General features: G+C 48.7%; 2 protein-coding genes across 8 annotated transcripts in view; both read left to right on the top strand.

Moving 5' to 3' along the window:
- Positions 1-7,406: 7,406 nt before the first annotated feature.
- On the top strand, positions 7,407-19,161 carry PELI3 (pellino E3 ubiquitin protein ligase family member 3). 5 transcript variants are annotated; one of them, XM_036930147.2, is made up of 8 exons: positions 7,407-7,576; positions 8,669-8,818; positions 9,360-9,431; positions 11,451-11,580; positions 12,172-12,273; positions 13,065-13,259; positions 13,570-13,758; positions 15,053-19,161. In XM_036930147.2, exons 2-8 carry the CDS (start codon positions 8,670-8,672, stop codon positions 15,620-15,622), a joined length of 1,407 nt encoding a protein of 468 aa, XP_036786042.1. In that variant the 5' UTR covers positions 7,407-7,576; position 8,669; the 3' UTR covers positions 15,623-19,161. The 5 variants fall into 5 exon arrangements, with proteins under 5 accessions (XP_036786042.1, XP_057362850.1, XP_036786059.1 ...); XM_057506867.1 differs by having other exon boundaries at positions 13,065-13,301; XM_057506868.1 differs by lacking the exon at positions 7,407-7,576 and adding an exon at positions 7,662-7,816 and having other exon boundaries at positions 13,065-13,301.
- A 185-nt stretch (positions 19,162-19,346) lies between these two features.
- Positions 19,347-26,300, top strand: part of DPP3 (dipeptidyl peptidase 3) — a 30,965-nt gene continuing 24,011 nt past the window's right edge. The window contains exons 1-2 of one of the 3 annotated variants that reach the window (XM_036930082.2): positions 19,347-19,533; positions 20,624-20,898. In XM_036930082.2, coding sequence (XP_036785977.2) covers positions 19,482-19,533; positions 20,624-20,898 — 327 coding nt within the window. In that variant the 5' untranslated portion in view covers positions 19,347-19,481. Of the gene's footprint in view, positions 19,534-19,824; positions 19,846-20,620; positions 20,899-26,300 lie in introns of those variants that run through there. The other 2 variants (XM_036930075.2, XM_057506866.1) reach the window with 2 other exon arrangements.

Here is a 26,300-nt window from a genome sequence, read left to right as displayed (position 1 = left end):
GGGCATGGAAGCTCTGTGCCCCTCCCCATCCTGTGTCCTCTGCATCTCTTCCATCTACCTGTTCATTTGTGTTCTTTGAAATATTCTTTGCAAAAATCAGCTGTAGCAAGTAAACTACTTTCTGAGTTCTGTGAGCCTTTCTAGCAAATGATCAAATTCGAAGTAAGGGTCATGAGAATGTCCAATTTCTAGCCCCATTCTCATGACCCCAATTTCTAGCCAGTCTGTCAGAAGCACTGATGACAACCCGGACTTGCAATTGGTATCTGAAGTACGGGTCATCTTGCAGGACTGAGTCCTCCACCTGTGGGGTCTGCACTATCTCCAGGTACATAGTGTCAGAATTCAGTTAAATTGTAGGACACCTAGCTGGTGTCTGCCACAGGGTCAGAGAATGAATTAAGTGTCAGTAGAGAAGAAACACAGGGGTAGTTTTTCTTTACACTCATCCTTAAACCCATCAAGCTATTACTTCTGCTTGGAAAACTCTTCCCTGGACAGGCTCCTGATCATTCTAATCTCAGGTCTAATGTCACCTCTTCAAAGACGCCACCCCTAACCATCCTAGCCATTAAAATTCTATGTAGGAGGACTATTGAATAACAATGAAGTAAGCTTATGATATGTTAATTGCTCAAAGCAGAATAGCAAACTGTATATATAGAATAGTGACTATAATGTGTGTGTGTGTGTGTGTGTATACACACACACGTAGAGGAAACACTGAAAGGAAAATACACCCAAATGGATAGTAAAATTGAGAATTCTTTTTTCTTATTTCTCTTTTTCTGTACATTGAAAATTTCCTACCCTGAATATCTAAAACTTGTCATCAGTAGCTTCTCAGTAATTCCACATCATCCAAAAGGTAAAATTCTAATTTCTTGCCTCTCAAGGGCCATTAGACTGTAAGTTGAACCCCGCTTCAAGCCTCACACACCCCCTGCCCCTTGCTTTTGTTTTCCCCACTTCACCACACTTAAGTGCTTTTTGTAGTGGACACCGCTGGGTGCAATCTGTGACCCGGAGTCCCCATTCTCTGAAACTGCACCCCCAATCCACAGGGTTAGATCCAGCAACCTTTTTTTTTTTTATTCTATGAACCTGTCTGTCTATGGTTGACTGGCCAGGAACAAGCATCTCACCCATGCTGAGCCAGAGGTCTTCCCCCTATATTTTTAAATTAAAAGTTAGAACTTCTATTCTCAATCTGGGATGGCTTCTTGAAAGAAGTATCAAAAAACTTGGGGGATATAGGCCAGCCATTGCCTACCTCAGGCCAAGTATGTTGGTTTCAGGGAGGGAAGGATAATGCCAACATACAGAGAGATAAAGAGACATGAAATGAGGAGAGACGGTGCCTTCCCGATCCCCAGGCAGGTCATTAATGTCAAGCACAGAAGCCAATTTTGCACAATCTAAGCAGCAGGAGAATTTATGAAATGATACTGGGTACACCACAGAATCTCCAGGCTACACAGGGAAGTACACTCAGTAGCAATTGGGCACACCAGTTTGAATCATGCTGTAGAATTGGACCTAAGATCACACCACTGCCCCCAATTGGCATAGACCCAGCACCTATACCACTGACTCCACAGTCAGAGGCTGTAGACTCGGCAGTTGGAACCACTTGCACTGTTGGATTTAGCCACTGCCACCTCCGCGACCCCTGCTTCTTTGGAACTGGCCTCTGATTCATCTGAAGCAGATGCCTCTGATTGGAAGAAGTCAAGACACGCATCTGCATCCTAGATGCATGGGATGCTGGAAAAGGGAGTGCCTGGTATTTTCAACCTTTATTGCTGTCTCTTCAAATTGGGATTACACACACGTGGAAAAAGTTTCAGATTATAAGCAGCCAAAAAGTATAACAAACGTCTATTTCATCAAGATTCTGTAATACCCTCTTGTGTCTAATTACAGAGCTTTCTTTTATTCTCCTTACGTAACCCATAAATAATACAGAAATCGGTGCCAGAAGTGGGGTTTGAAAGTCACTGACATTCAAACTATAGAACTGTCAAATAGGGGCCAAGTGTTAGGTAGGAATGATTCTTATGTCCTAGGAAGTGGCAGTACTTATGTCAGTAGCAAAGACTGAGAACAACAAATGCTGGCGAGGATGCAGAGAAAGGAAGCGTTAGGGACCCTTTCTAGTCTCTCTCACCGTTTTTGCTTCTCTCTGTGCACCTGCCCTGCCACCCTATGTGCTCTCACAGGCTTCCTCATCCCCTTCTGGTCCTGCTCCCTCTTAACTCACTCTGCTCATGGCTGTCTTCACCTCATCAGCCTCTTCTCCCCACTGTCCTTTCAGCTGGAATGAGTCCCTACCAATTCAAATTGCAGAGCGTGAGGGTTTGAGTGAATCAGCTCGACTTGGTTTTTTTAAAACATTTTTATTATAAAACAAACAAAAAGCTTACACAACATAAACATACAGCTTAACTATTGTAAAACAAGTACCCAGCTGAGCACCACTAAGAAAATGACTAGCACCCTGGACAGCACCCCTAATACTCGTTCTCAATTAGAAACACCGTCTGATTTTCATGCTATTGACTCCCTTGCTTTTCTTTAACATGTACATGTGACCCTAGACTGATACAGCTTAGTTTGGAATGTTTTTGAAATTACATCAATGGAATCAAAGAGTATGAATTCTGCTGTGTTTGGCTTTACTTGTTCAATGTTATTTTTTTTTTGGTTTTTATTTTTTAATAAAAGCTATATTGAGATATGATTTACATATCATACAACTCACCCGTTTAAGATGTACAATTTTGTGGGTTTTAGCATATTCTCAGATATATGTAACTATCACCACAGTCAATTTTGGAACATTTTCATCACCCCCAAAAGAAACTCATGCCCTTGAGCTATCATTTCTCATTCTGTCATGACCCCCGCTCACCTACTTTCTGTACCTATAGATTTTCCTATTCTGAAGTTTCCTACAAGTGCACTCAATATAACATGGTATTTTGTGACTAGCTTCTTTCACTGAGCATAATGTTTTTAAGGTTGTAGCATGTACCAACACATTGTTCCTTTTTATGGCTGAATACTATTCCATTGCATATTGGAATATATGGTGAACATTTAGATTGTTTCCACCCTTCAGCTATTATGAAAAATGTACACATTTTTGTGTGGAAATATGTTTTCATTTTATTTTGGTATGTTTTCGTTTCTCTTAGTATACACCTCAGCGTGGATTTGCTGGCTCATGTGGTTGACTCTGTTTAACTGTTTAAGGCACTGCCAGACTGTCTCCTGAAGTGGCTGCTCTGATTTACAATCCCATCAGCAATGTGTGCAGGTGTTGATTTCCCCACATCCTGACAATACCTGCCTGCTTTCATCCCAGTCTGTGATTCACCTTTTCCTGTTTCCTTGCATGACTTAGGATTTTTTGTTGGAAATTGAAGATCCTTATTAATATATTGTAACAACTTCGTACTGGCCCACACCCTCCAGAGTCTGTGAATTGCTTTTTGCTTCTTTAGTGATTGGCTGGATTCTTTCAGTCAAGTCCATCCCCTGCTTCCCACACCAGGAGTATAAAGGACCTCTGTGGCTGGTCCTCAGGAGTGCAGCTGTTTGCATGCCAGCAGTCCCCTGCGATGACTGGTTTGGGCAGGGCTGTGTGTGACTCCTTCCCTGACCATCCCCAGCTGTTACACTCCACTCATTGCCAGCTGAGTTCTCTATTGTTTTCTTTTTTATTAAGGTATTATTGATATACATTCTTACGAAGGTTTCACATGAAAAAACAATGTGGTTACTACATTTACCCATATTATCAAGTCCCCACCCATACCCCAGTGCAGTCACTGTCCATCAGTGTAGTAAGATGCCACAGATTCACTATCTGCCTTCTCTGTGCTACGCTGTTTTCCCCGTGATCCTCCACACCATGTATACTAAACATAATACCCCTCAATCCCCTCCTCCCTCCCTCCCTCCCCACCCGCCCTCCCAAACCCCTCCCCTTTGGTAACCACTAGTTCCTTCTTGGAGTCTCTGAGTCTGCTGCTATTTTGTTCCTTCAGTTTTGGGCACTTGTCTTTCTCTGCCACTGAGCATAATGTCCTCCAGCTCTATCCATGTTATTGCAAATGGTAGGATTTGTTTCTTTCTTATGGCTGAATAGTATTCCATTGTGTATATATGTACCACATCTTCTTTATTCATTCATCTACTCATAGACACTAAGGTTGCTTCCATATCTTAGCTATTGTAAAAAGTGCTGCGATAAACATAGGGTGCATATGTCTTTGAATCTGAGAAGTTGTATTCTTTGGATAAATTCCAAGCAGTGGGATTCCCGGGTCAAATGGCATTTCTATTTTTAGTTTTTTGAGGAACCTCCATATTGCTTTCCACAATGTTGAACTAGCTTACATTCCCCCCAGCAGTGTAGGAGGGTTCCCCTTTCTCTGCATCCTCGCCAGCATTTGTTGTTCTTAGTCTTTTCGTTGCTGGCCATCCTCACTGGTGTGAGGTGATATCTCATTGTGGTTTTAATTTGCATTTCCCTGATTATTAGTAATGTGGAGCATCTTTTCATGTGTCTGTTGGCCATCTGAATTTCTTCTTTGGAGAACTGTCTCTTCATATCCTCTGCCCATTTGTTAATCAGGTTATTTGCTTTTTGGGTGTTGAGGCGTGTAAGTTCTTTATATATTTTGGATGTGAACCCCTTGTCGGATATGTCATTTACAAATATATTCTTCCATACTGTAGGATGCCTTTTTGTTCTGTTGATGGTGTCCTTTGCCATACAGAAACTTTTAGTTTGATGTAGTCCCATGAGTTCATTTTTGCTTTTGTTTCCCTTGCTCGAGGATGAGTTCTCTATTGTTTTCAATGATGTCTTAGGACATACATTGCTCCATAAACTGATCCAGTCAAATCCAGGCTCTTGAAGGAATACTTTCTGGATTCCTAAATCTATGGTAGGGTTCTGTCATTTCCTAGCCCCCTTCCCCTGCAATGAGGCCTCAGAGACGGAGCCCAGCAAGGAATTCTTCCTTCTCACCTTGTCTCTTAGCCCAGAGCTTCATATTGTTGCTTTTAGTTTGTTTTGTTGTTTTCAACATCCTTTCTCAACTAGATACACAAATATGCTTCCAAACTGTTCATGCCAGCCCCTCATCTTCAGGCACTTGAACCCAAGTATTGAAGAAATAAAAGTACCTTGTTCTTTTCTTTCTTGCCTTTTTTTTTTTTTTTTAAAGCAATAGGGTCAAGATCTAGATTGAGGAGAGGGGAGGGGCTGGACAAAGGAATTTCAGATATCCCACCACAGGTAGGCATTTTTATTATTCCCATTGTATAAATAATAAAATTGAGGCCTAGAGAGATTAAGAAGCTGGAGTGGTTGGGACAGGGCACAATATTTAGAGCCAGAAGCAAGGCTGGCATGTGGGCATCTATGTCTGCTGGTGGTGTCCCAACTCTCTCTCGCTCCCTACCTGTACAATGCTGGGACCAGGCCCACCCCAGGCTCTCCAAGGTCCCTGTGCTCCACCTGGCCAGGTTCACTAAGCTGCTCAGATCCCAGTGCTCTACCACAGGATAAATCTCTGCCTCTTATGGCAAATCCTGGAATCCCGTTTGGCCTTTCCTCCCTGCAGTCTGGTGTTAGGTGGTATAGCCCTGGAGTTCTGTCTGATCAAACCTCAGCTCCAACCTTGTCTGGCTATGTGCCTTGGGGAAAGTATCCACCCCTCCACCTCCAGCACCACCCCCCACCCCAAGCCTCAGTTTCCTCATCTGTAAACTGGGATTCTAATAGTAATTATGCATGCGTTCACTGAGGGTCCGCTCTGGTGGGCAGTGTGCTAGAAACTGGAAGTGCAAAGGGTAGTGAGACTGTCCCAGTGTCCCTATGTACCGCTGGGCTGTGCATACCTGGCATGGAGGAGGGCATACTGTAGGCATTCAGGAATGGAAGCTGGCCTCCCATGCAGGATTTTTATAGTCAGCTGCTGGCAGCCCAACAAGGCAGACTGCTCTGTCCTCTCTCAGGGAGTTTCTCTTTGATTAATGAGTGCCTTTGTCCCTAAAGGATATGCCATCGGCTACTTTCTTATGTCAGCTGGTTCCTGGGGCCCAGAACAGTTGACAAAGCAGTTGGTATCTTGGACTATTTTTAGGTGGGGAGTTAGTGGGGTGTGTGGACGTTTGGAGCTCAGGAGGAGTCTCAGAAACAGAACTTCATAAACAACAAGGTGGGGGAAGGGGAAGGATACTCCCTCAGGAATGTGTGGGCAAACTTTCACTTATCTTTCATGACTGGGGCCAAAAATCACCTCCTCTGTGCAGCCTTCCTTGATTACCTCAGTGAAATACACACTTCCAAGACACAGGTTAAGAGTCCACCCTCTGGGCCTCCCCTCCCTCTTGGTTATAGTTCCAAACAGACTAAGAGATAATAAACTGTAGGGATCTTATCCGATGCACATCTGAGCCCCCTCCTGCCAACCCTAGTCATAACAAGATACAGAAGTTAGGGTCCCGACTTTGGAGTTACATATCTAAGTTCCACTCTTGACCCCTTTCTAGCAAAATAACCATGACCAAGTCAGGTTCGTAAATCTGTTTTCTCATCTGTAAAACGATTGTCGTGCCTGCCTCCCAGGAATTATTTGAGCAAACTAAGCTCAAGGCAGAGCATACAGCACCTGGCACAGACTTACGCACCTCTCGCAAGCCCAGGCCCGAAAGGGGCTGCAGGCCCCCGAGGTCTCCGCCCCCTTTGTGTTATCTCGGGTGGTGTGTGCGTGCTGGCGGGAAGGAGTGAGCACTCCTGAACAGCCGGGGTCCTAGAGCAAGCCGGAGGTCAGCCAGCTGCGGCGTGTCCGGGCTGGAAGATGGGTGCTCGCCTCCAGTCAATCGCCGCAGCTTTTCTCGCCCAGCTCACGCACGCCCCCACCTTCGCCTCCTCTAGTGTTTCCCTTCTCTCTCTTCTGCCCGCCCCCGCTAATCTCCTCCACTAATTCCGCAGCTTCCCTCAGGTGGGAGGTAGAGAGTCCCCAGCCTAAGGTGGGGAAGAAGGCCTCCCGCTTGCGGTTGGGGGAGGGAGCGCCCAGGTCTCCGGGAGAACCCGGAAGTCCCCAGATATGTGGGCGGGGCCTGGGAGCCCAAACTGGGGGAGGGGTCTTGTAGACTATGGAGGAGTCCCCAAACCAGCTAAAATGCGCGAGGGAATTCCTGAGACAGTGGTGGGCGGGGCTTTGTATGACCTGAGGCGTGGCCAACTGAGAGGCGTGGTCTCCCGGGAAGGGGGTGGGGCTCCGCCGACTAGGACTGTTAGCCGCAAGGGGCGGGGTCTCAGTTGGGGCGGGATTCGCCTGGGGGCGGGGAAACGGGGCGGGGCATAGAGACCGTGGGTGGAGCGTGGCGGGTGGCGGGTGGCGCTCGTCCCCCTCCCCAGGCCCCGGGTGTCCCCGTGACGAGGCAGCGCGGAACCGCCGCGGGCCGGGCCCATCCCGCCGCAGCGGCCCCGGGGCCGAGCAGGCGCAAGGCAGAGAGGGAGCAGCGCCGAGCGGGGTAGGAGCGCCGCCAGGTAAGGCCACTTGGGCGCAGGGGGCGGGGGCTGTGCCGGGCGGGCCCTGACGGGCGCGGGGGGCGTGTTTGCGCGTCTGAGAGTGGCTGGGGGAGTGGGTCCGAGGGCGGGCGTCTGTGGCTGCGCGCTGGCGCCTGCTGTCGCGGGTCCGGGGTGGGCTCTGCGCCTGTCCGGGCACTGCCCACCGGGTCCCGGTGTGCGGGACTGTGTGCGTGCGCGCGTGTGTGGAGGGGCCGCCGGGTGTGTATCTGCGTATGCGCTGGGCCATCGTCGTGCCTCTCCGGCGCGCGGGGCGCAGGCCTGCCCCGGCGCAGTCCCTCCTGCGCGGGGATATTTTCCAAAACAGCCTTCCTGCGGTGACGGGCTCTGCTGCAGCCGGAGTCGGAGGGGGGAGCGCCGCCCCCATAGGCCTCCAGAGACCCGGGGACTGCAGACACCTGGGGGAGGGAGGGAGCGCGCACCGGGAGGGGTTCAGAGGCTCGCCCGCAGGGCCAAAATGGGGAGACTGAGGCAGATGGATGGGGAGCGGGAGGGGGCCAGACAGGCGGAGATAGGAAGCAGGGTGGTAAGATAGACGGCGAAAGGGAGAGCAGCAGGGAGGACAGAGAGTCATTAGAAAGAAGAGAGACAGAGGCCTAGACCTGCAAAGGGGCAGACAGGTTAAGATAAACAAATAGATTTCAAGAACCTGACAGAAGGATTACTCAGAGGTCCTGGGGCTGAGAGCTAAACACAGGAACTGAGTCTGAGATGAGGAGTAAGGGCCCCCAATTCCTGGGGTGCACCTCTTCCAAGCACATCACTGGGTTCCTGGTCAAAAGGAAGCCTCTGGCCACCCCAAGTTGTTCATCCCTCTGGTCCATTGTGCAGCCCCCCTCTTGGTTCCATCCCACCCGTCTTCCGTCCCTGGTATCTCAGCAACCCTGGGCAATTTAAGGGAGGCGGAGGTGAAGCGGTTGCCATGGCAACAGAGGTGGTGAAAGGTCATTCTGGCTTTAGCCTAGGTGGCCCTGCGGCAGGCCAGAGCTGGCCTTGAGGAGGGCTGTGGTGGGAGGCTGCAGAATTATTTTTTTCCTCTCCCACTTTGCCCAGAATGGTGCTGGAAGGGAACCCTGAAGTGGGGTCCCCCCGAACCTCAGACCTCCAGCATTCTGGGAACCAGAGCTCTTGTGTCCTTTCTTCTGGTGAAGATGCACAGCCAGGCGAGGAGCCCATCAAGTATGGTGAACTCATCGTCTTGGGGTGAGCATCCCTGGTCCAGGTGGGGCAGGGCACCAGACACCCCCCAGGGCAGCCAGATGAAGGGCCCCAGCCCTCCCCATGTATGACCTCCTCTTTGTCCTTCCTCACCTTCTTGACTGAGAGACAGAGTTGATCAAACCTACCTCAATTCATAGTTATTATCTTCCTATTTTTCATAAATTACTGAGACAACTCTAACTGCCTAATTTTATGATCAGAAAAGGTAACACCAGTGCCTTTCATAGAGCACCTAGTGTGTGTAGTCTGGGGTGGAGAACCAGGGTGAAGAACTCTGGTTCTCCAGAAAAATTGCTTGGTTCAAATCCTGCCTCTGCAAGTTGCTTAACTTCCCTGTGCCTCCGTTTTCCCATTTTATAAATAGAAATGATAGTAATAATTCCTCAGAGGGTTGTTGGAAGGAATCAATGAGGTGATTTCTGTAAAGCACATAGAACAATGCCTGGCACATATCAAGTGTTCTGGGAGGCAGGCCTGTGCCAAGCCCTTTCATGGTCATTATTTCATTTCAATCTTCACAAAGATGCTGTGAGGAAGGAGGTGAGGAAACCGAGGCTCAGAGAGGGGAAGTGACTGGTCCAAGGGCACACAGCTGGTAAGTGGCAGGGCTGGGATTTGGACCCAGGTCTTTCTTACTCTAGGTCTAGTATGCTTTCACTAAGCCACAGCTGACCCTCACACTACACATGAGAAAACTGAGGCCAGGAGAGAGGAAGCGATGTGTTGGTAGCTGGGTTGACCTAATTCCTTGTGGTCTTTGCCTGGCCATGATCTCTGCACCACCCACTTAGCTCTTCCACCAGGCACAGACTCCTCTTCTTCCTCCCTATCCATACCTCTTTTTGGCCTCTCTCTGCCATTTTCCCTGAAGAAAATATCCAATAAGCTATGTTATCATTATGACAATTATTTAGAAATAATAATGGCCACTGTTGACTTATTCATGTCATATGCTTTTAAAAAAAGATAATAGCTAAACTAAGATTTGCTATACATAAACTCTGTGCCAAGCATTTTTAAATGCTTTAATCTCATTAGGTTCTCACAGTGGACCTGCAAGGTAGGTCCTGACAAATTAGCCCCATTTTACAGAGGTCACATGATAAGTAGAAGAGTCAGGATATAAGCCAGGCCCATCTGAACCCCTAGCCTATGTCTGGAACAGCTCCACCCCCTAGATGTGGGAAGAACTTAGAAGGGCAAACATGATGCCTTTCTGGGGGTGCTTGCGGTAGAAGAACAGCTGTCCCACAGGAAGGGCTGGCTTTCCAGTTGACGGTGAGACCACTGATCGGGGAGAGTGCAGACCCAAGGGTACAGGCCTTCTTGATAGCCCTTCATTCTCTGCAGAGCAGTGAAGCTGTGTACATTAGAGCCGCCTGGAGAGCACATTGAAAATACCCATTGACGGGCCCACCCCAAACCTACAGAATTAGAATCTCCATGGGTGGGGCGAGGGAATCTGTATTTTAACAAGCTTGCCAGAAAATTCTGATTCAGATAGTCCTTGTCTAGATTTGGCAGCTGTTCATCCTTGTCACTCCCTGCTCCACAACCATCTGTGGCTCCCTGCTGCTTACAGAATGAAGTGCAGCCTCCCTCCACCTGGTGTTTAGGGCCCTTCCACCAGCTTCATCTGCCCCTAGTGTACTGCACCATCCAAGTCACTACTTCCTGATTTCACCAAACCCCACCAGCCTTGGGGCCTTTGCTCAGGGTAAGCCCTCCATCTAACAGGGCTTCTGCAAGACAGGCTGGAGTCAGACCCGAGTTCAAATCTAGACTTTTCCACTTACAAGCCTGGAACCTCAGGCAAGTCATTTTATCTCCCTGAGCCTCGTCATAAAACGGGAAGAAAGATACTTGCCTGGCAGGACATTGCACAGATTCCATTAGGTAATTAATAATGTGAAGCACCAGGAACACAGGAGGCTCCAGTACATGGCAGAGAACAAGGCTATGACTCATCCCATCTTTGCCTTCCACAATCATGCCCTCTGGATAACAGCTGGAAGGAAGGTAGAAATTTGACATGTATGGATATATGGAGGTAGTAGCATTGTGCGTCTGTTTTTTCCTTTCATTCTGGTTTCCAGTAGTACTTGTAGTATAGTAAATGATAGTTTGCTAAAAGTGAATCCTTTCCAGTTCTTCAAGGCCCAGGATAGTTGGTCTCTCTCCTAGAAACATGATCCTGGGGCAGAATTCCTTTCTTTTGTCTCCAGGTTTAGAGTACACTTGACTTGTGCTGGGTCATGGCACGTGGCGCCCAGGTTCCTTGAAAAGCTGAGGATCCCCTTCCCCAACCATTGAGGACACAGAACTGATCTTCCATGCATCATCTTTGTGACCCCAGCACCCAGCACCTGGTCAGCTATAGCTCAGGTGTCCAGGAAACACTGGTTAATTGAATGAAGGGCCTTTTGAAGATGTTCTGACCCCCACCCCATTCCCCCCAAACACTGATTTGATGTAGTAGAGTCTTCTGGTTTGGGGTGGTTCCAGGGCTTGTTTATTAAGGTATGTTCTGCCCAGAGATTGGCAGTTCATCCAAGTCTCTCAGGGGCTCACTTCTCTCTCCCTGCATCCCTTTCTTTAACCCCCATATCCACAGCTACAATGGATGTCTGGCAAATGGGGACAAGGGCCGCCGGCGAAGCCGCCTGGCACTGAGCCGCCGGCCACATGCCAATGGAGTGAAGCCGGACGTCATGCACCACATCTCCACACCACTTGTATCCAAGGCAAGCAGCTTGTCCCAGCAGACCTGGCGCTCGTCCTGCCCTCCCTGCTCATGTCCCAGCTTTCAACCTTCCCAGTCCACCCTGCACACAGCACTGGAGCAGGGGAGCCCTCTCTGTCTTTACCCACTGCCTTGGGCACCAGAAATGGTGCTGATGGGAGATCCCTTGCAGTGTACATGGTGCTACAGTTTGTAAAGTGTTTCCTTGACAACCAGACCACATCCATTGGGTGGAAACAATGAGGATCATTTAGAGGTAGCCAAGGCTCAGAGAAGGATGTGGCAGTCACACAGCAATGGCAAAGGAAAAGCCTTTGGCTTTAGAGATTTGGGTTAGAATTTGGGCTCTGCTGTTTCCAGCTGTGTGACTAAGCCAGTTTCTTCTCTCTGGGCTGTGGTTCCCTCAACTGTAAAATGGGAATGATAATTATGCCTCCTTGGGGTGGATGTAGGGATCAAAGAAGGTAACCTGTGTAAAGCACTGCCCCTTTCCTGGAAGTGACCACTGGGCCTTGGGCTCTAGCTTCTGGCTCAGAGGCTCACATTTCAGGCCACATACCCTGGGAAGTGACTTCTCCTTTCTCCTCCCCAGGCCCTGAGTAACCGTGGCCAGCACAGTATCTCATACACACTGTCTCGGAGCCACTCGGTCATAGTCGAGTACACTCATGACAGCGACACAGACATGTTCCAGGTATGCTCAGGCCCCTCCACAAGTCTCTGGTCCCTGGGCCACCAGGCCTTGACACAGCTCTGCAGGCATTGCAGGGTGAGCCTGAAGAACCAACGGCCATGTGGAAGGGGTTTGAGGGGCACTCAGTGCAGGTGACTACTCGTCAGGTGAGGAAGCAGGATGTCCCAGCAAGGACTGTTGACCTGGAGTCACACAGCAAGTCAGCGGCTGTATCGAGATTCAAAACCCAGGACCAGACACTCAGGTTGCAGGAGGCCACAGAGCTTAGGGGTTCAGAGTGCAGCGTGAGAGTCATACTGCCTCCATCCCTTACTAGCTGGGTGACTTTGGACCAGAGAAACTTAACCTCTCTGGTTCTCAGTTTCCTCCTCTGTGAAGTGGGACCCATAATAGTATCCACCGCATGGAATGGTTGGGAAGATGAACTGAGATATTGTACATAAAATGCTTAGTATGGTATATATAAATATTTGCAAAAATTCATTCTTTGCTGCTAGTATTTGAGCACTCCCAGACCATGGGTCACCTTTTCACTGTTCTGTCAGCAAATGAACTAGTTTTTATTGAGTGGGGTACTTCCCAGAGCTGTAGGGGAGACAGAGAAGGAGTCCCAGACCCTGGTGTTTGGGCTTGGAGACTCCAGCTGGGACCCCAGAGGAGCTGGGGAGTTGGGATAGTGCTGCACCCCACTCAGTGTTTGGTGACCCTGCATGCAGAGTTTTCCTGGGGTGGGCAGCCCATGGCATTGACCTGTGCACAGCATCCTGTGCTTGTGTTCCCCTTCCTCACAGATCGGTCGCTCCACGGAGAACATGATTGATTTTGTGGTAACAGACACGTCCCCTGGAGGAGGGGCTGCTGAGGGCCCCTCTGCCCAGAGCACCATCTCCCGCTATGCCTGCCGCATCCTCTGTGACCGACGGCCACCCTATACTGCCCGCATCTATGCCGCTGGCTTTGATGCCTCCAGCAACATCTTCCTTGGAGTGAGTGAGCCCCCCACGCAGGGACCAGCACTTCATCTGAGAGTGAGCCTAAGGGTAGGGCGAGGGGGCCATTGTCCTGGAGAGATGGGCCAGTCTGTAGTAATCATAACTCTGACCTGTGCAGGGATTAGCAACCCCACTTAACAAATGAGCACAGAGGTCAGGTGATGCCCAAGGTCATGCAGTGCCAATTCCACAATTCCAGTTCTCTGGGCCACCTCTGACCTTGAGGGTAGAGGGGCAGCATCCCTGGCTTGCAGCCTGCTCAGGGTTATCTGGGGATGTGATCTGATCCCACATGTGGTCCCAGGAGCGGGCGGCCAAATGGCGGACCCCTGACGGCCTGATGGACGGCTTAACCACCAATGGGGTCCTGGTGATGCACCCAGCAGGCGGCTTCTCTGAGGACTCGGCCCCAGGTGTCTGGCGAGAGATCTCAGTCTGTGGGAATGTGTATACTCTGAGGGACAGCCGCTCAGCACAGCAGCGGGGGAAGCTGGTAGGTGGTCTGCTCCACCCCCCGCCCATCCCTCATCCTTCCTGGGCCCGCCAATCTGCCTTTCCCCCTGCCCAAGCCAGGAGATGATCCCCAGGCCTCTTGCCCAAGGGAGCCCCAACAGGCTCCATCTTGGGGCATGTGCCACTTGCCCTACATGAGCAACAGACCAGTGTCCCCAAGCATAGCCTACATGCGGCTGGTTGTCCACAGGGTAATGGCAAGTACAGCACACAAACCCATTGTGCAGTACGAAGTGGCTTTAAGGATGCAGCAGCTTACAAAATCACACCCTCTTATGAGGGTGACACTTGGCCTAGGTGTGAGCAGTTATAGCCTCAAGTGTTGGCAGTTTGTGATGTCTGTCCCGTTCAGACAGGTTTAGCTTATTATGCTCTTCCAGTGGGAAAGGGTGTAGTTCCGACAGGTGACAGTAAGTGTGCCACGTGATACAGATCAGAGAACTGCTAGGAGCTATGAGAGATCCTAGAGGGAGGGAGGGGCTTGTTCAGGGTCATGTGGCCAAACTCGTCAGCCGGGCCCCCACAGAGCTCTTCCTGAGGATGAGTTGGGACAGGAGATGCAAGACCTCAGGGAAAAACATGGCTTATCTTTCGAGAGCATCAATTCTACTCAGGATATTTGGGGAAACATTATTTTTTAAAAATCATGCACGTGAATGTTTCACTAGCATGCACATGTTGAACACCTGACTTCCAGGCACTGGTCCAAGTGTTTACATTGATTGATTCATGAGAATCAGTTGAAATACTGGGAAGTGGAATCCGTCTTGAGGAATAAGGACATTGAGGCACAGGGAGGTTGAGCTACTCTACCAGGGACACAGAGTCAGTAACGAGACAGGCCAGGATCCACACCCAGGCAGTCTAGCTCTCTAGTCCTTGCTTTTAAGCCGAGGACAGCTGCTTTGGGCTGAGTCCTCAGTGTTTCAGATAGAAGGGTTCCTACCTCTGCTATTAGGGGAGAGCCTGGGAAAATGTTTTAGAAAAACCTCATATTGGTACAGACCTTCTGATCTGACAGACAAGTGACCAAGGCCCACATCCCTCTGAGAGGGAGGGACTGGTGTGGGCCTGGGAGCACCTGCTGGCCCTCCCACCTGGCTTGTCAGCTCCCTCCCTCCTCTGCTCTAGCCCAGCCAGCCCCACCCAACCAGAGTGCCATCTCCAAGGAGGTTTGGTGGGATGGATGGGTAGCCTGGCTGGGGTGATGGCTGCCCAACGGCAGGGTGTTCAGGGGCTTCTTGGCAGTAAGGCCCTTCTGCTGCCCCTGGCAGGTGGAAAACGAGTCCAACATGCTTCAGGACGGCTCCCTCATCGACCTGTGTGGGGCCACGCTGCTGTGGCGCACACCAGCAGGGCTGCTGCGGGCACCCACGCTGAAGCAGCTAGAAGCCCAGAGGCAGGAGGCGAATGCGGCGCGGCCCCAGTGCCCTGTGGGCCTCAGCACCCTGGCCTTCCCCAGTCCGGCGCGTGGCCGCACAGCACCTGACAAGCAGCAGCCGTGGGTCTACGTCCGTTGCGGCCACGTTCATGGCTATCATGGCTGGGGCTGCCGGCGAGAGCGGGGACCCCAGGAACGAGAGTGTCCTCTTTGTCGCCTTGTGGGGCCTTATGTGCCCCTGTGGCTTGGCCAAGAGGCTGGCCTCTGCCTGGACCCTGGGCCGCCCAGCCATGCCTTTGCGCCCTGTGGCCATGTCTGCTCTGAGAAAACTGCCCGCTACTGGGCCCAGACACCACTGCCCCACGGCACACACGCTTTCCATGCTGCCTGCCCCTTTTGTGGGGCCTGGCTCACTGGTGAGCATGGCTGCGTCCGCCTCATTTTCCAGGGGCCACTGGACTAGGCTTCCTGGGGACCCCTGCTGCTGTGCCCACCTGCCCACCCAGGTCCCCCACCTCCTGCAGTCCAGAGGGAGCTCTGCATGTGGGACTCTACCTGCTGGCATGTAGCCACACCACATGGACATGTTGGATGGGCTGTGCCCCTCCCCTCTTTAACTCTGGCCCCCAAGGGGGCCCCCATAACCCCTGCCCCAGTCAGAATAATGGGGCCCTCAGCACCAGCTGTCCTGGGCTTATAGAGGGAAACCCACTCCCATGCCCCACCCTTCCTGGGGCACCCCTCATCATGCCGCCTCACTGTGCCCCTGGGGGAGTGAAGTGGCCGTGGGCTTCTGACCTCCAGCTTAGGTTGGCTGTGCCCGAGCCTGCCAATCCAGTTGAAGATACTCACCCTGCTGTGCCCTGGGTTCCTCTATAAACCTTGCTGCTCAGCTGCCCTCACAAATCCCATGTGTTCCCGCATGTGTGCAATGTCTCCAGCCCCCGAGCGAGTGAGTGAGTGACAGGTGTGCAGCGGGCTGGGACCAGAATCTGACACCCATTGTGGGCTGTGGGTATCACGGACTCTATGCCACGTGGGCTCTGGGGACAGAGATAGTCAGACCTGGTTCCCTGCCTGGTGGAATTCACAGTCTAGTAGACAACAGACCAAATTACCTAATGACAGCACGGCTTCCTGTGTGCCAGGATCAGAGAATTATTGGGCTGTGGAGCAGGTCGCACTGGCAGGTGGCCAAGTGAGGGAAGCGTCACTGAGAAGGTGGCATAGGAGCTGAGCTACTGTGGCTGTCAGAATCCCCCACAGGAAGGGGCAGGTGTTCTAGGCAGAAGGGAGGCTGAGCACAAGCTCAGGTGGCAGTCAGCAGGGGACTGAGGGAGGGGTTCAGAGTGGCTAGAGCAGGGCTTGCAGGGGCAGGAAGGAGGTGGGGCCGTGCTAATGGAACATGCTGGATGGAGGATTAAGAATTTCATTTGTGGGCAGTCAAGAGTCGAGGGAGGAGAGAAGATGTGCAGTTCCAGAGTGTTCGCTGTGACACAAGGGCTACTATTACCTAATGCCCACCATGTCCCCACATTGTGCTAATGATAATGACAGTGTTCACTGAGCACTCACCAGGCACTGGGCTCTGTTTCTCTGAGGTTTTGTATTTCATGCTCACAGTGCCCCAGGGAGGGAGGTGTTACTATTTCTGTTTACAGGGAGGCTAAGGCACAGGCTCCAAGTCACACAGCTAGGAAGTAGCCAAGTCAGGACTCAGATCCACAGCTGCCTGCCTGGCTGTGAGCCTGCCCTCATCTCTCATCCTTATCCACTGCGCTGCTCTCCTTGGACAGGAGTGGGAGGAGTTGGGAGGACCTCCCAGGTAAGGGGAACAACATGTGCAGAGGTGTGGCAGGGAAAAGGCTCGATGACCAATGAGGCAGGTGTAGAGGGGGCAGACAAGTGGGATGAGGGGTGGGGATGCTGGACTGAGACTAGTGGGCCTTAATTGCTATGGAAGCCAAGTCTGAACTTGGCTTATTCATCTTGGCCAAGCATCAGTTCTCCCGGAGAGCCAGGGCAAGCTTCAGGGTGCTGCTGGGGTTGTTCCCAGACTATTCCTGGGGGGAATGAGCTAGAAAGGTAGGTAGACAGAGATTCTGGAAATAGTAAATCAAAGGAAGGGGCTCTGGGTACAAGCTTGATGTGGGTATCATCCCCAGTGGAAGACAGCTGCCTTCCAAGTTCAGGTTCCAAGCGGAGGGACCTGGCCCCAGCCACACAGCTGGTTGGGGCCACAGAGACCAGACCTGGGGCTGCTGAGAGGATAGAGGGCACCTGAGGTAGGGGCTGTGATCATATTCTTGCTTCTAAGAACATCACACTGCCACAGTGCGGGAGCCACATGGGGATGCTGGGTGGATGTGGGAGTTCTGCATGCGCACATGCACAAAACCAGTAGGAACCCACCTCTTCTGGTTTCTCTTCTGACTCTGGGAACCAGGTAGGGGAACATTCCAATCTCATTTTTAGCAGAGAACCTCAGATGACTTTGGGAAGAGAGACAAAGGGCACAGGTACCACCCCAGGGAGGACTCAGAGGTGGTAGTGGAGGGGGTCAGATACCCCTGGTTTTGGCCCAGGTCAGCCCCTTCCCAGCTCATGGACCCTCAGTCTCCTCAGCTGTAAATGGTTTAACAATCCCTGTCACCAGGTGGTTGTGAAACATAAGGGGGCACATGTAACTCAGTAGGCACTTCACTCCCTTAACCTACCCCGTTTCATTCCAGTGGGTAAGAGCGAAGGTTGGGGACGGTCATGACTCTAGTGAGCAGTGAGTGAACTGCTCTGTATGATTGTGTGTGCTGGGGCAGGTGGAGGGGACAGTGTGGTGGAAGGTCTGAGTAAGGCCAGTAAGGAAGGGTAAAATAATATCCTATCTCAGGTTTTTTGCAAGAGTGAAATGGGAGATCCTCCATGTCAGGCTGCTAGCCCAGGACCTTGTAATAGCCGAAGTGTTTGTATTAGCTGTGACTGTGAACATGCAGTTTGGGTGTCCCAGGAAGTGACTGGGATCTGTCCCTGGCCTGAGCTGCCCACAGGTGGCCAGATAGAATGACCACTTTTACTGGTGTCCATTTCAACTTCACCCAAGTCAAAGAAGACTATAAACTTTTTAAAGACAATGAAAATTGATACACTGGGAAGAAAAGGGGTAGACTTTCCTGACCAATTTATTGAGCTCCTCCTTGTAATGGTAATCATCAGAGCTAACAGTAGCAACGTTGTGTCAAGCAGGGCCTTAGGCACCTTTGTAAATGAGAAACTGGCACCTTTGGTGGGCAGATGCTGTCCTGGGTCTAGGCACAGGTGTGGCAAAAAGCATGGCAAGGAAGTGTGTGGATTTTAGGTATCCCCTCTCTGCACAACCCTAAAGGGCAGCACTGCCCAGTCAACGCTTAAGCCTACACTATTGCTCCTAGTTGAGACAGTGGTAAGCCCAGTTTCCCAGCTGAGGAAGCCCAGACTCCGGTAAAGTGACCCATCCAAGGCCACACAGCCAGCAGTGTGGCTCTGCCAACACTCTGACCTAGCCAGAAACAGGCACTTTCCACACGCTATGCCCCATCCAGGTGGGTCCTCTTGTGAGACCACAAGACATGCAAGAGGACCTCAAGCTCCGGATCCACCCTGGGCACTCTTGGGCGTCTCAGGTGGCTTTCTCATTAGGCGCCCAGCAAGCACCAAGAAACTGCCAGGCCCCTCACCCCTTTGTGCTGAGAAAACTGAGGCTCGGGGATGTTTAGCGGCCTCCTCCCAGGCTTCCAGGAGTCGGTGGCGGTGCAGTGAAGCACTCGGTGGCGTTCCTCCGTGCCAGCTGACGGGTGAGGCCACCTCATGCTGGGCCGGCCCGGTAGCCTGGAGCGTTGCAGTCTCCGAGGAGTCTCCACCCGCAGGCCCTCGAATCCCGCCACATTACTCCCACTCTGCAGGTTCCCACCTGAAAAACTGAGGTCGGGGGCCTCCGAAAGACCCAAAGGAGAGCAGGTCGAGGATCTGTGGGGAAGCCGCTGGTGCTCTGTTCAGGGCACCACTCCACCCCGCCTGGACTCGGGGAGCCTTGTCAGCCCCGTCTACAGGGACTAGGCCGCAGCCAGACCAGCCACTCCAGTTCCTGGCCCAGGAGCGAGCGCAGCTGGAGCACAAAAGGCCAAGGCCACAGGGGACATTCTGCGCGGGAGCATGTTGCGCCTGGGGGTGGGGAACCGGCAAGCCGATGGAGCTTGCTTTGACACGCCTATTGGCTGGAGCCCATGCCCATCCAGGTCCCCATGCCCGACAATTGGCCCGTGGGGGCGGAGTTCACGGAGCCCCAATGAATGGGGGAGCCGGAAGCAGGAAGTGAGTTTGCGATCGGAGCAGCTGCTGCAGGTGAGGCGCGGTGCCCGGGTTTCGGGGTCACAATGTATCATCCTCAGGGGATAGGGCGAGTCTGGACCGAGTGCAAGATCATTCCCTTTCTGTCCCCCATCCAGTACTCCTTCCAATTTCATCGCGGCCCCAGGCAAAGGAACGCTCCGGGCAGCAAAGGGTTAACACACCTTTCAGAACCCCGGGGATTCTGTGCTATTGGGGCGGAGCTTCGGGAATGTCCGGGGAAGCTGAAAACTTCCCAGAAAGGGCAGTGTGGAGAATGCCCTGGGTGGGGAGACCCCCTGGTCCCAACGGGGCTGTGACACTTAGGTAAGTTGCTTAGTCTCTTTAAGCCTCAGTCTCCCTATCTGAAAAGTGAATTTGCTTCAAGCGCTGAACTGTGGCTCTAGCTTCTCGGGTCCAGCACGGGGAGAGGGTAGGAGGATGGATGGTCAAAGCAAAGGCGGAGGGATGAGAATGGGACAGATTGCACACCCATCTGGTGAGGCTGGGGCAACTATTACCCCCATTTTAAAGAGGTGGAAGCTGAGGCACAGAAAAGTGAAACCATTGACTTGATTTTGAGTCTGAGTCAGTCTGAGGCTGAGCCAGGATTGGAACCCAGCCCTTCCATTTGGTAAACTGGGACTCTGTCCTTGTGAACACTGTGGTGGGCAGAACTGAAGAACCTGCAGGAGAATTCTGGAGAGGAGGCCAAGTGGTCAGAGAAGGAGGATGAGAGACGGAGAGGGGCCTGACTTTGGAGTCCAGAGATACAGGTCTCTGCTTCTGACTCCTCTCTTATGTTGTTAGGTAAAGCTCCTAGCCTCTGTGCCTCAGTTTCCCTATCTAATACTAGGTGGATTTGATCTTTAAGGCTGATGGGCCACAGGCCAAATATGGCCCACTAATGTATTTTGTAGTCTCCTTGTCTGAGTTACCTAACCTTCTCTGAGCCTCAGTTAGCGTATCTTGTGAACGGGTACAAAGGTGTTCCCTTCTTCATGGTCTTCTGGGAGGATTAAACGAGACCATGGGTGTGCAGAGCCAGATGTGCCATTGGCGTGTGGTGAATGATGGCTGTGATGATGGTGATGGTTCTCAGCAGGGCCCATGGCGGACACCCAGTACATCCTGCCCAATGACATCGGTGTGTCTAGCCTGGACTGCCGCGAGGCCTTCCGTCTGCTGTCACCCACAGAGCGCCTCTATGCCCATCATCTGTCCCGGGCTGCCTGGTATGGAGGCTTGGCTGTGCTGCTGCAGACCTCCCCTGAGGCCCCCTACATCTATGCCCTGCTCAGCCGCCTCTTCCGTGCTCAGGACCCCGACCAGCTGCGCCAGCATGCCCTGGCTGAGGGCCTTACCAAGGAGGAGTATCAGGTCAGTTCTCTTAGGCTCTCCCATTCCTGAGTGGCTTCTGGGTGTGAGGGGCTGCAAGCAGGGTACAAAGGTCTTTCTCTCTCTTTGGATTAGATCAGAGGTTACAAATACAGGAACCTTCTCTCCTGAGACCTCAGTCTTCCTGTCTGTAAAATAGGCATGAGGATAGTCTGTGCCTCTTAAAGTTGTAGTGACCGACTCCACTGGTGGCAGCTATGAGTAAAAGGAACATCCGTGGAGATTCAGACAGTAGAGGAATGAACCCAGGGTAGGGATTAGGGAGTCTTAGTTCTGGAACAGATCTTCCTCTACCATGTTGTGTTGTCCCTGGGCAGAATGTTCTGCCTGTCCCCTGGTTTTTGTTTGTTTGTGGGTCTGTTGGCCAATTAATACTTAAATGCATTCTTAGTACATTGCAACAATGCAGAAAGACACAAGACAAATACGAAGATCACCTATTCTCAGTGTCCTTCTGAGAGGTAACCACTGAGGATGTTTTTTTTAATCCTCTGTGTGTTGCATATGTACATGTATATCAGTTCCTCATTTTCTCTTTTATATAAATGATATCATGCTCTCCATGTTCTTCTGAGTCCTGTTTTTTCACTGAACCCATCTCTTGGAGAATTTCCATGGGGTACATATAATCCACCTCATTGTTTTTTATTGGCTGTGAAGCAGTCCACTGCAGTGCACACTATAATCAATTTAGTCTTTTCCTTATTGCTGGACATTTAGATTGTTCCTGATTCTTCTTAGAAACAGTGTCACCATGAGTGTACCTGTGCACATGAGAGAGTAGGATCTATTTCTAGAAATAGAATTGCTGGGTCAAAGGCTCTGCACATTTACAAGTGGTTGATGCTGTTAAGTCATCTTCTAAAAAAGTTTCACCAAGAATGTATGAGAATATATAAAATAAAGGGATTGGATTGCTTATCTCTGAGCTGAGGTCCAGGCTGTTTCTTCTACCTTTTTTGAACTTTTGGTATTCACTTCCCATCTTTAGGCTTTGATTTACTCATTAAAAGAGTTAATATCTGAGAAGTGCTTATAAATGAAAAAGTGCTGCCCCAGTGTTAAACTATTTTCAGTGGGTCTCTTTTGTTTGCAAGTAGCAGAAACCCATCTCTAGCTGTCTTAAATGAAGGAGCATATCATGACTTCCAGTTTTTGGTCCATAAAAGGAGCTTAGAAGTTGCCATTCTGTCCCCTGCAACAAGTAACAAGCTGAACAAACTGAAAAATCAACAATTCTTCTTAGAACCTTAGGGGAAGTGAGGTGACAGGGCACACAGCTGCCCCCAGACCTGGGGAGACAGACAGGCAGACACAGAGAATGACAACTTAATAGAACAAAAATTCATGAGCAAAACCTCCACTGGAACCATCCTGGGATAGGAAAACCTAAACTGTGACTGATGAATTGCTGGAGGCTCAGCGTGGACAACTGTTGAGAGTTAAAAACTCTAGGGGGACTTGGTCATTGGGGGAGGGGGGATTTCTACACTTTTGGGAATTTTACCTCTGGGAGCTTGACTTAGTTCTCACAATGAATTTCAGAGAAAAAGCCCTTATGCTTCCAGCAGGGGGAGGAGAAAAGGAACTAACTTTGAAAGCTATGAGAACATTCTGTTTTTAACATGGTCTGCCCTCAGGAGAAACTATTTAACCAGACCTAACCTGCTAGGATTTTATCAGAGCCTAACTGACCTGGGGGGAGGGAAATACCCAACTCAGCCCACTCTAACCATCTTGTCCCACCTATGTGGGGTGGGGGGAGCACAAGACTGAGAAACACATGCGAAATTCACAGTCCAGAGGCACAGGCACACAAAGGACTGAGACCTAATTATAGACTATAGAACACTTCCTTTCCCTTACACTTTACCACCACATTAGTAAAGGCCTGTTTAAGTCAGTTCCTTTTACTCTCAGTACATCATATCTGACTTACAAAACATACAAAAAGGCAAAAAGCATCAGTTTGAAGAGACAGAGCAAGCATCTGGACCAGACTCAGATATGGCAGGGAAGTTGGATTTAGCAGACCAGGAATTAAGACAACTATGATTAATATGCTGAGGGCTCTAATAGATAAAGTAGGCAACATGCAAGAACAGATGGGCCATGTAAGCAGAAAGATGGAAATTCTAAGAACCAAAAACGCTAGAGGTCAAGAAAACAGTGACTAAAATGAAGAATGCCTTTGATGGGCTTATTAATAGACTGGACGCAGCTGAGGGAAGAATCTCTGAGCTTGAGGATATCTCAACAGAAACCTCCAAAACTGAAAAGCAAAGAGAAAAAAGAGTGAAAAAAAGAAAAAAACAGAATATTCAAGAAATGTGGGAGAACTACAAGAGGTATAACGTGTGATGTTAATACCAGAAGAAGAGAGAAAGAAACAGAAGAAATATCTGAAACAATAATAATTGAGAATTTCCCCAAATTAATGTCAGATCCAGGAAGCTCTGAGAACACCAAGCAGGATAGTAAATGCCATTTTCAAACTTTATCAAAGATAAAGAAAAAAATCCTGAAAGAAGCCAGAGGAAAAAAAAATCATCCCTTAGAAGGGCAAAGATAAGAATTACATCCACCTTCTCAGAAACCATGCAGCAAGAAGAGAGTGGATTGAAATATTTTAAGTGTTGAGAGAAAAAGCCACCAACCTAGAATTCTGTGCCCTGTGAAATTATCCTTCAAAAGTGAAGAAGTAAAGACTTTATCAGAAACACAAAAATTGAGGGAATGTGTTGTCAGTAGACCTGTTTTGTAGGAAATGTTTAAAAAGTTCTTTAGAGAGGGAAAATGATATAGGTCGGAAACTCAGATCTGCGTAAGAAAGGAAGAGAATTGGAGATAGAATAAGTGATAATAAAATAAGCACTTTTATTTTTCTGACTCTTTATTGACCTAAGAGAGAACAGTTTGTTCAAAATAATAATAGGTAATAATAGGACCAATGTGTTTATGTATGTATGCTTATGTTTATGTGTATTTATATATGTTTTATATATATATATATATATATACGTATGTATGCTTTTATATAGATGAAATAAATGACAGCAATGATACAAGGGAGGGGTGGCAGGAATTAGGAATATTCCGTTATTATAAGGTACTTAGCTATGCATCAAATAGTATTAATGTTACTTGAAAGTGGACTTGGATTAGTTGTAAAGGTGTGTTACAAACTGAAGGGCAACCACTAAAAAAAATAAAAATAAAAAAGAAGTACAACTGATATGCTAAGAAAGGAGAGAAAATGGAATTATATAAAAGGCTCCATTAAAACCACAAAAGGCAGAAAAAGAATGGAACACAAAAATAAGAACAAAAAATAAAGACAACAAATAGAAAACAGTAACAAATATGATAGATTTGATCCAACCTTATCACTCATCACTTTGAACATCAATGGTCTAAATGTATCAGTTAAAAGGCAGACGATCAGAGTGAATCAAAAAAGACCCAACTAACTGCATGTTGTCTGTAAGAAACTCCCTTTAAATATATAAACACTCATAGATTAAAAGTAAATGAATGGAGAAAGATATGCCACACCAACACTAATAAGAAAAGTATACTAATTTTGTAAAGAGCAAACTTCAGAGCCTGGAAATTTATCAGGGATAAATAAGGGCATTCCTCAGTGATAAAAGGTTCAGTTCCCAAGAATATATAACAGTCTTTAATGTGTATGTATCTAACAAAAGAGCATTAAAGTATGTGAGGCAAAAACTGATAGAACTGCAAGGAGATGAATCCACTATTACAGTTGGAGACTTTAATACTCCTTTATCAGAAATGGACAGATCCAGCAGGCAGAAAATCAGTAAGGATAGAGTTAAACTCAACAACACCATCAACCAACTGGTTATAATAGACATCTGTGTTTTGCTTCATCCTACAACAGCAGAATACATATTCTCAAGCTTACATGGAACATTCACCAAGATAGACAACATATTGGGCCATAAAACACATGGTAACAAATTTCAAAGAATAGAAATAATAATTTTGATCTGCTTTCAGATCAGAATAGAATTAAACTAGGTATCATTAACAGAAAGGTAGTTGGACAGTCTCAAAATACTTAGAGATTAAACACTTTTAAGTAATACTTGGGTCAAATAAGAAAATCTCAGGAAATTTTAAAATATTTTGAACTAGATGAAATGAAAACAGATTTGTAGCTGCAGTGAAAGCAGCACTTAGTGGGAAATTTATAGCATCGAATGCATATGTTAGAAGAGAGGAAAAATCTAAAATCAATAATCTAAGTTTCCACCTTAGGAAATTAGAAAAAGAAGAGCAAATTAAATCCAAAGTAGGCAGAAGAAAGGAAATTATAAAAATTAGAGCAGAAATCAATAAAATTGAAAACAGGAAATAAGTAGAGAAACCAAAACTAGTTGTTTGAAAAGATCAATAAAATGGAAATCTTAGTCCATGTGGGCTACTATGACAAAATACCACAGCCCCAGTGGCTTCTAAACAACAGACATTTATTTCTCAGAGTTCTGGAGGCTGGAAGTCCAAGTTCAGGGTACCAGCATGGTCAGGTTCTGGTGAAAGCCCTCTTCTGTGTGACAGACTGATTTCTCAGTGTGTCCTCACATTGTGGAACAGGCGAGCTGGCTCTCTGGGGTCTCTCATAAGGGCACTCATCCCAGTGACGGGAGCTGTGCCCTTCTGACCCACTCAGCTCCCCACAACTTCACTTTCTACCATCACTTAGGGTGTTGGGTTTCAGCATATGAATTTGCAGGGGGACACAGACATTCAGACCATAACAATCAATAAACCTTTAGTGCCAGTCTAAGAAAAAAGAGGTCACAAGCTGCTAATTTCAGAAATGAAAGAAAGGACACCACTAGAAATCCCATAGCATTAAAGAACTTAAATCAATAATTAATAACCTTCCCAAACAGAAAACACCAGGCTCAGATGGGTTCATGGTAAATTCTACCAAATATTTAAGAATGACATTATATAAATTCTCTATAATCTCTTTCAGAAGAGGGAAACAGAGGACATACTTCTTAATTCATTCTATAAGGCCAGCATTAATCTTACACCCAAACCAAAGACGTAATAAGAAAACTACAGACCAATATCTCATGAACATAGATGCAAAAATCCTCAGCAAAATATTAGCAAATTGAATCCCAACAATGTATTAAAAGTTATACACCACAAAATAGGATTTATCCCAGGTATGCAAATCTGGTTCAGCATTTGAAAATATAAAGACATGTAATCTATTGCATCAAAAGGCTAAAGAAGAAAAGTCATATGATCATATCAACAGATGCAGAAAAAGCCTATGACAAAATCCAATATCTATCCATGATAAAAAAAAAAACTCTGTAAACTAGGAATAGAGGGGA

Source organism: Manis pentadactyla, chromosome 9 (genome assembly GCF_030020395.1).
Source record: "Manis pentadactyla isolate mManPen7 chromosome 9, mManPen7.hap1, whole genome shotgun sequence".
In the NCBI taxonomy this organism is placed as follows: Eukaryota; Metazoa; Chordata; class Mammalia; order Pholidota; family Manidae; genus Manis; species Manis pentadactyla.
The sequence above is the reverse complement of the archived record's forward strand: the minus strand, read 5'-3'. Positions and strand labels throughout refer to the sequence as shown.

Coding starts and splice junctions, on each gene's coding strand:
- PELI3 (XM_057506867.1), top strand. CDS start 8,670: ATGGTGCTGGAAGGGAACCCTGAAGTGGGGTCCCCCCGAACCTCAGAC. Junction 9,432..11,450: donor GGTCCAAGGGCACACAGCTG/GTAAGTGGCAGG, acceptor CCATATCCACAG/CTACAATGGATGTCTGGCAA. Junction 11,581..12,171: donor CCACACCACTTGTATCCAAG/GCAAGCAGCTTG, acceptor TCTCCTCCCCAG/GCCCTGAGTAACCGTGGCCA.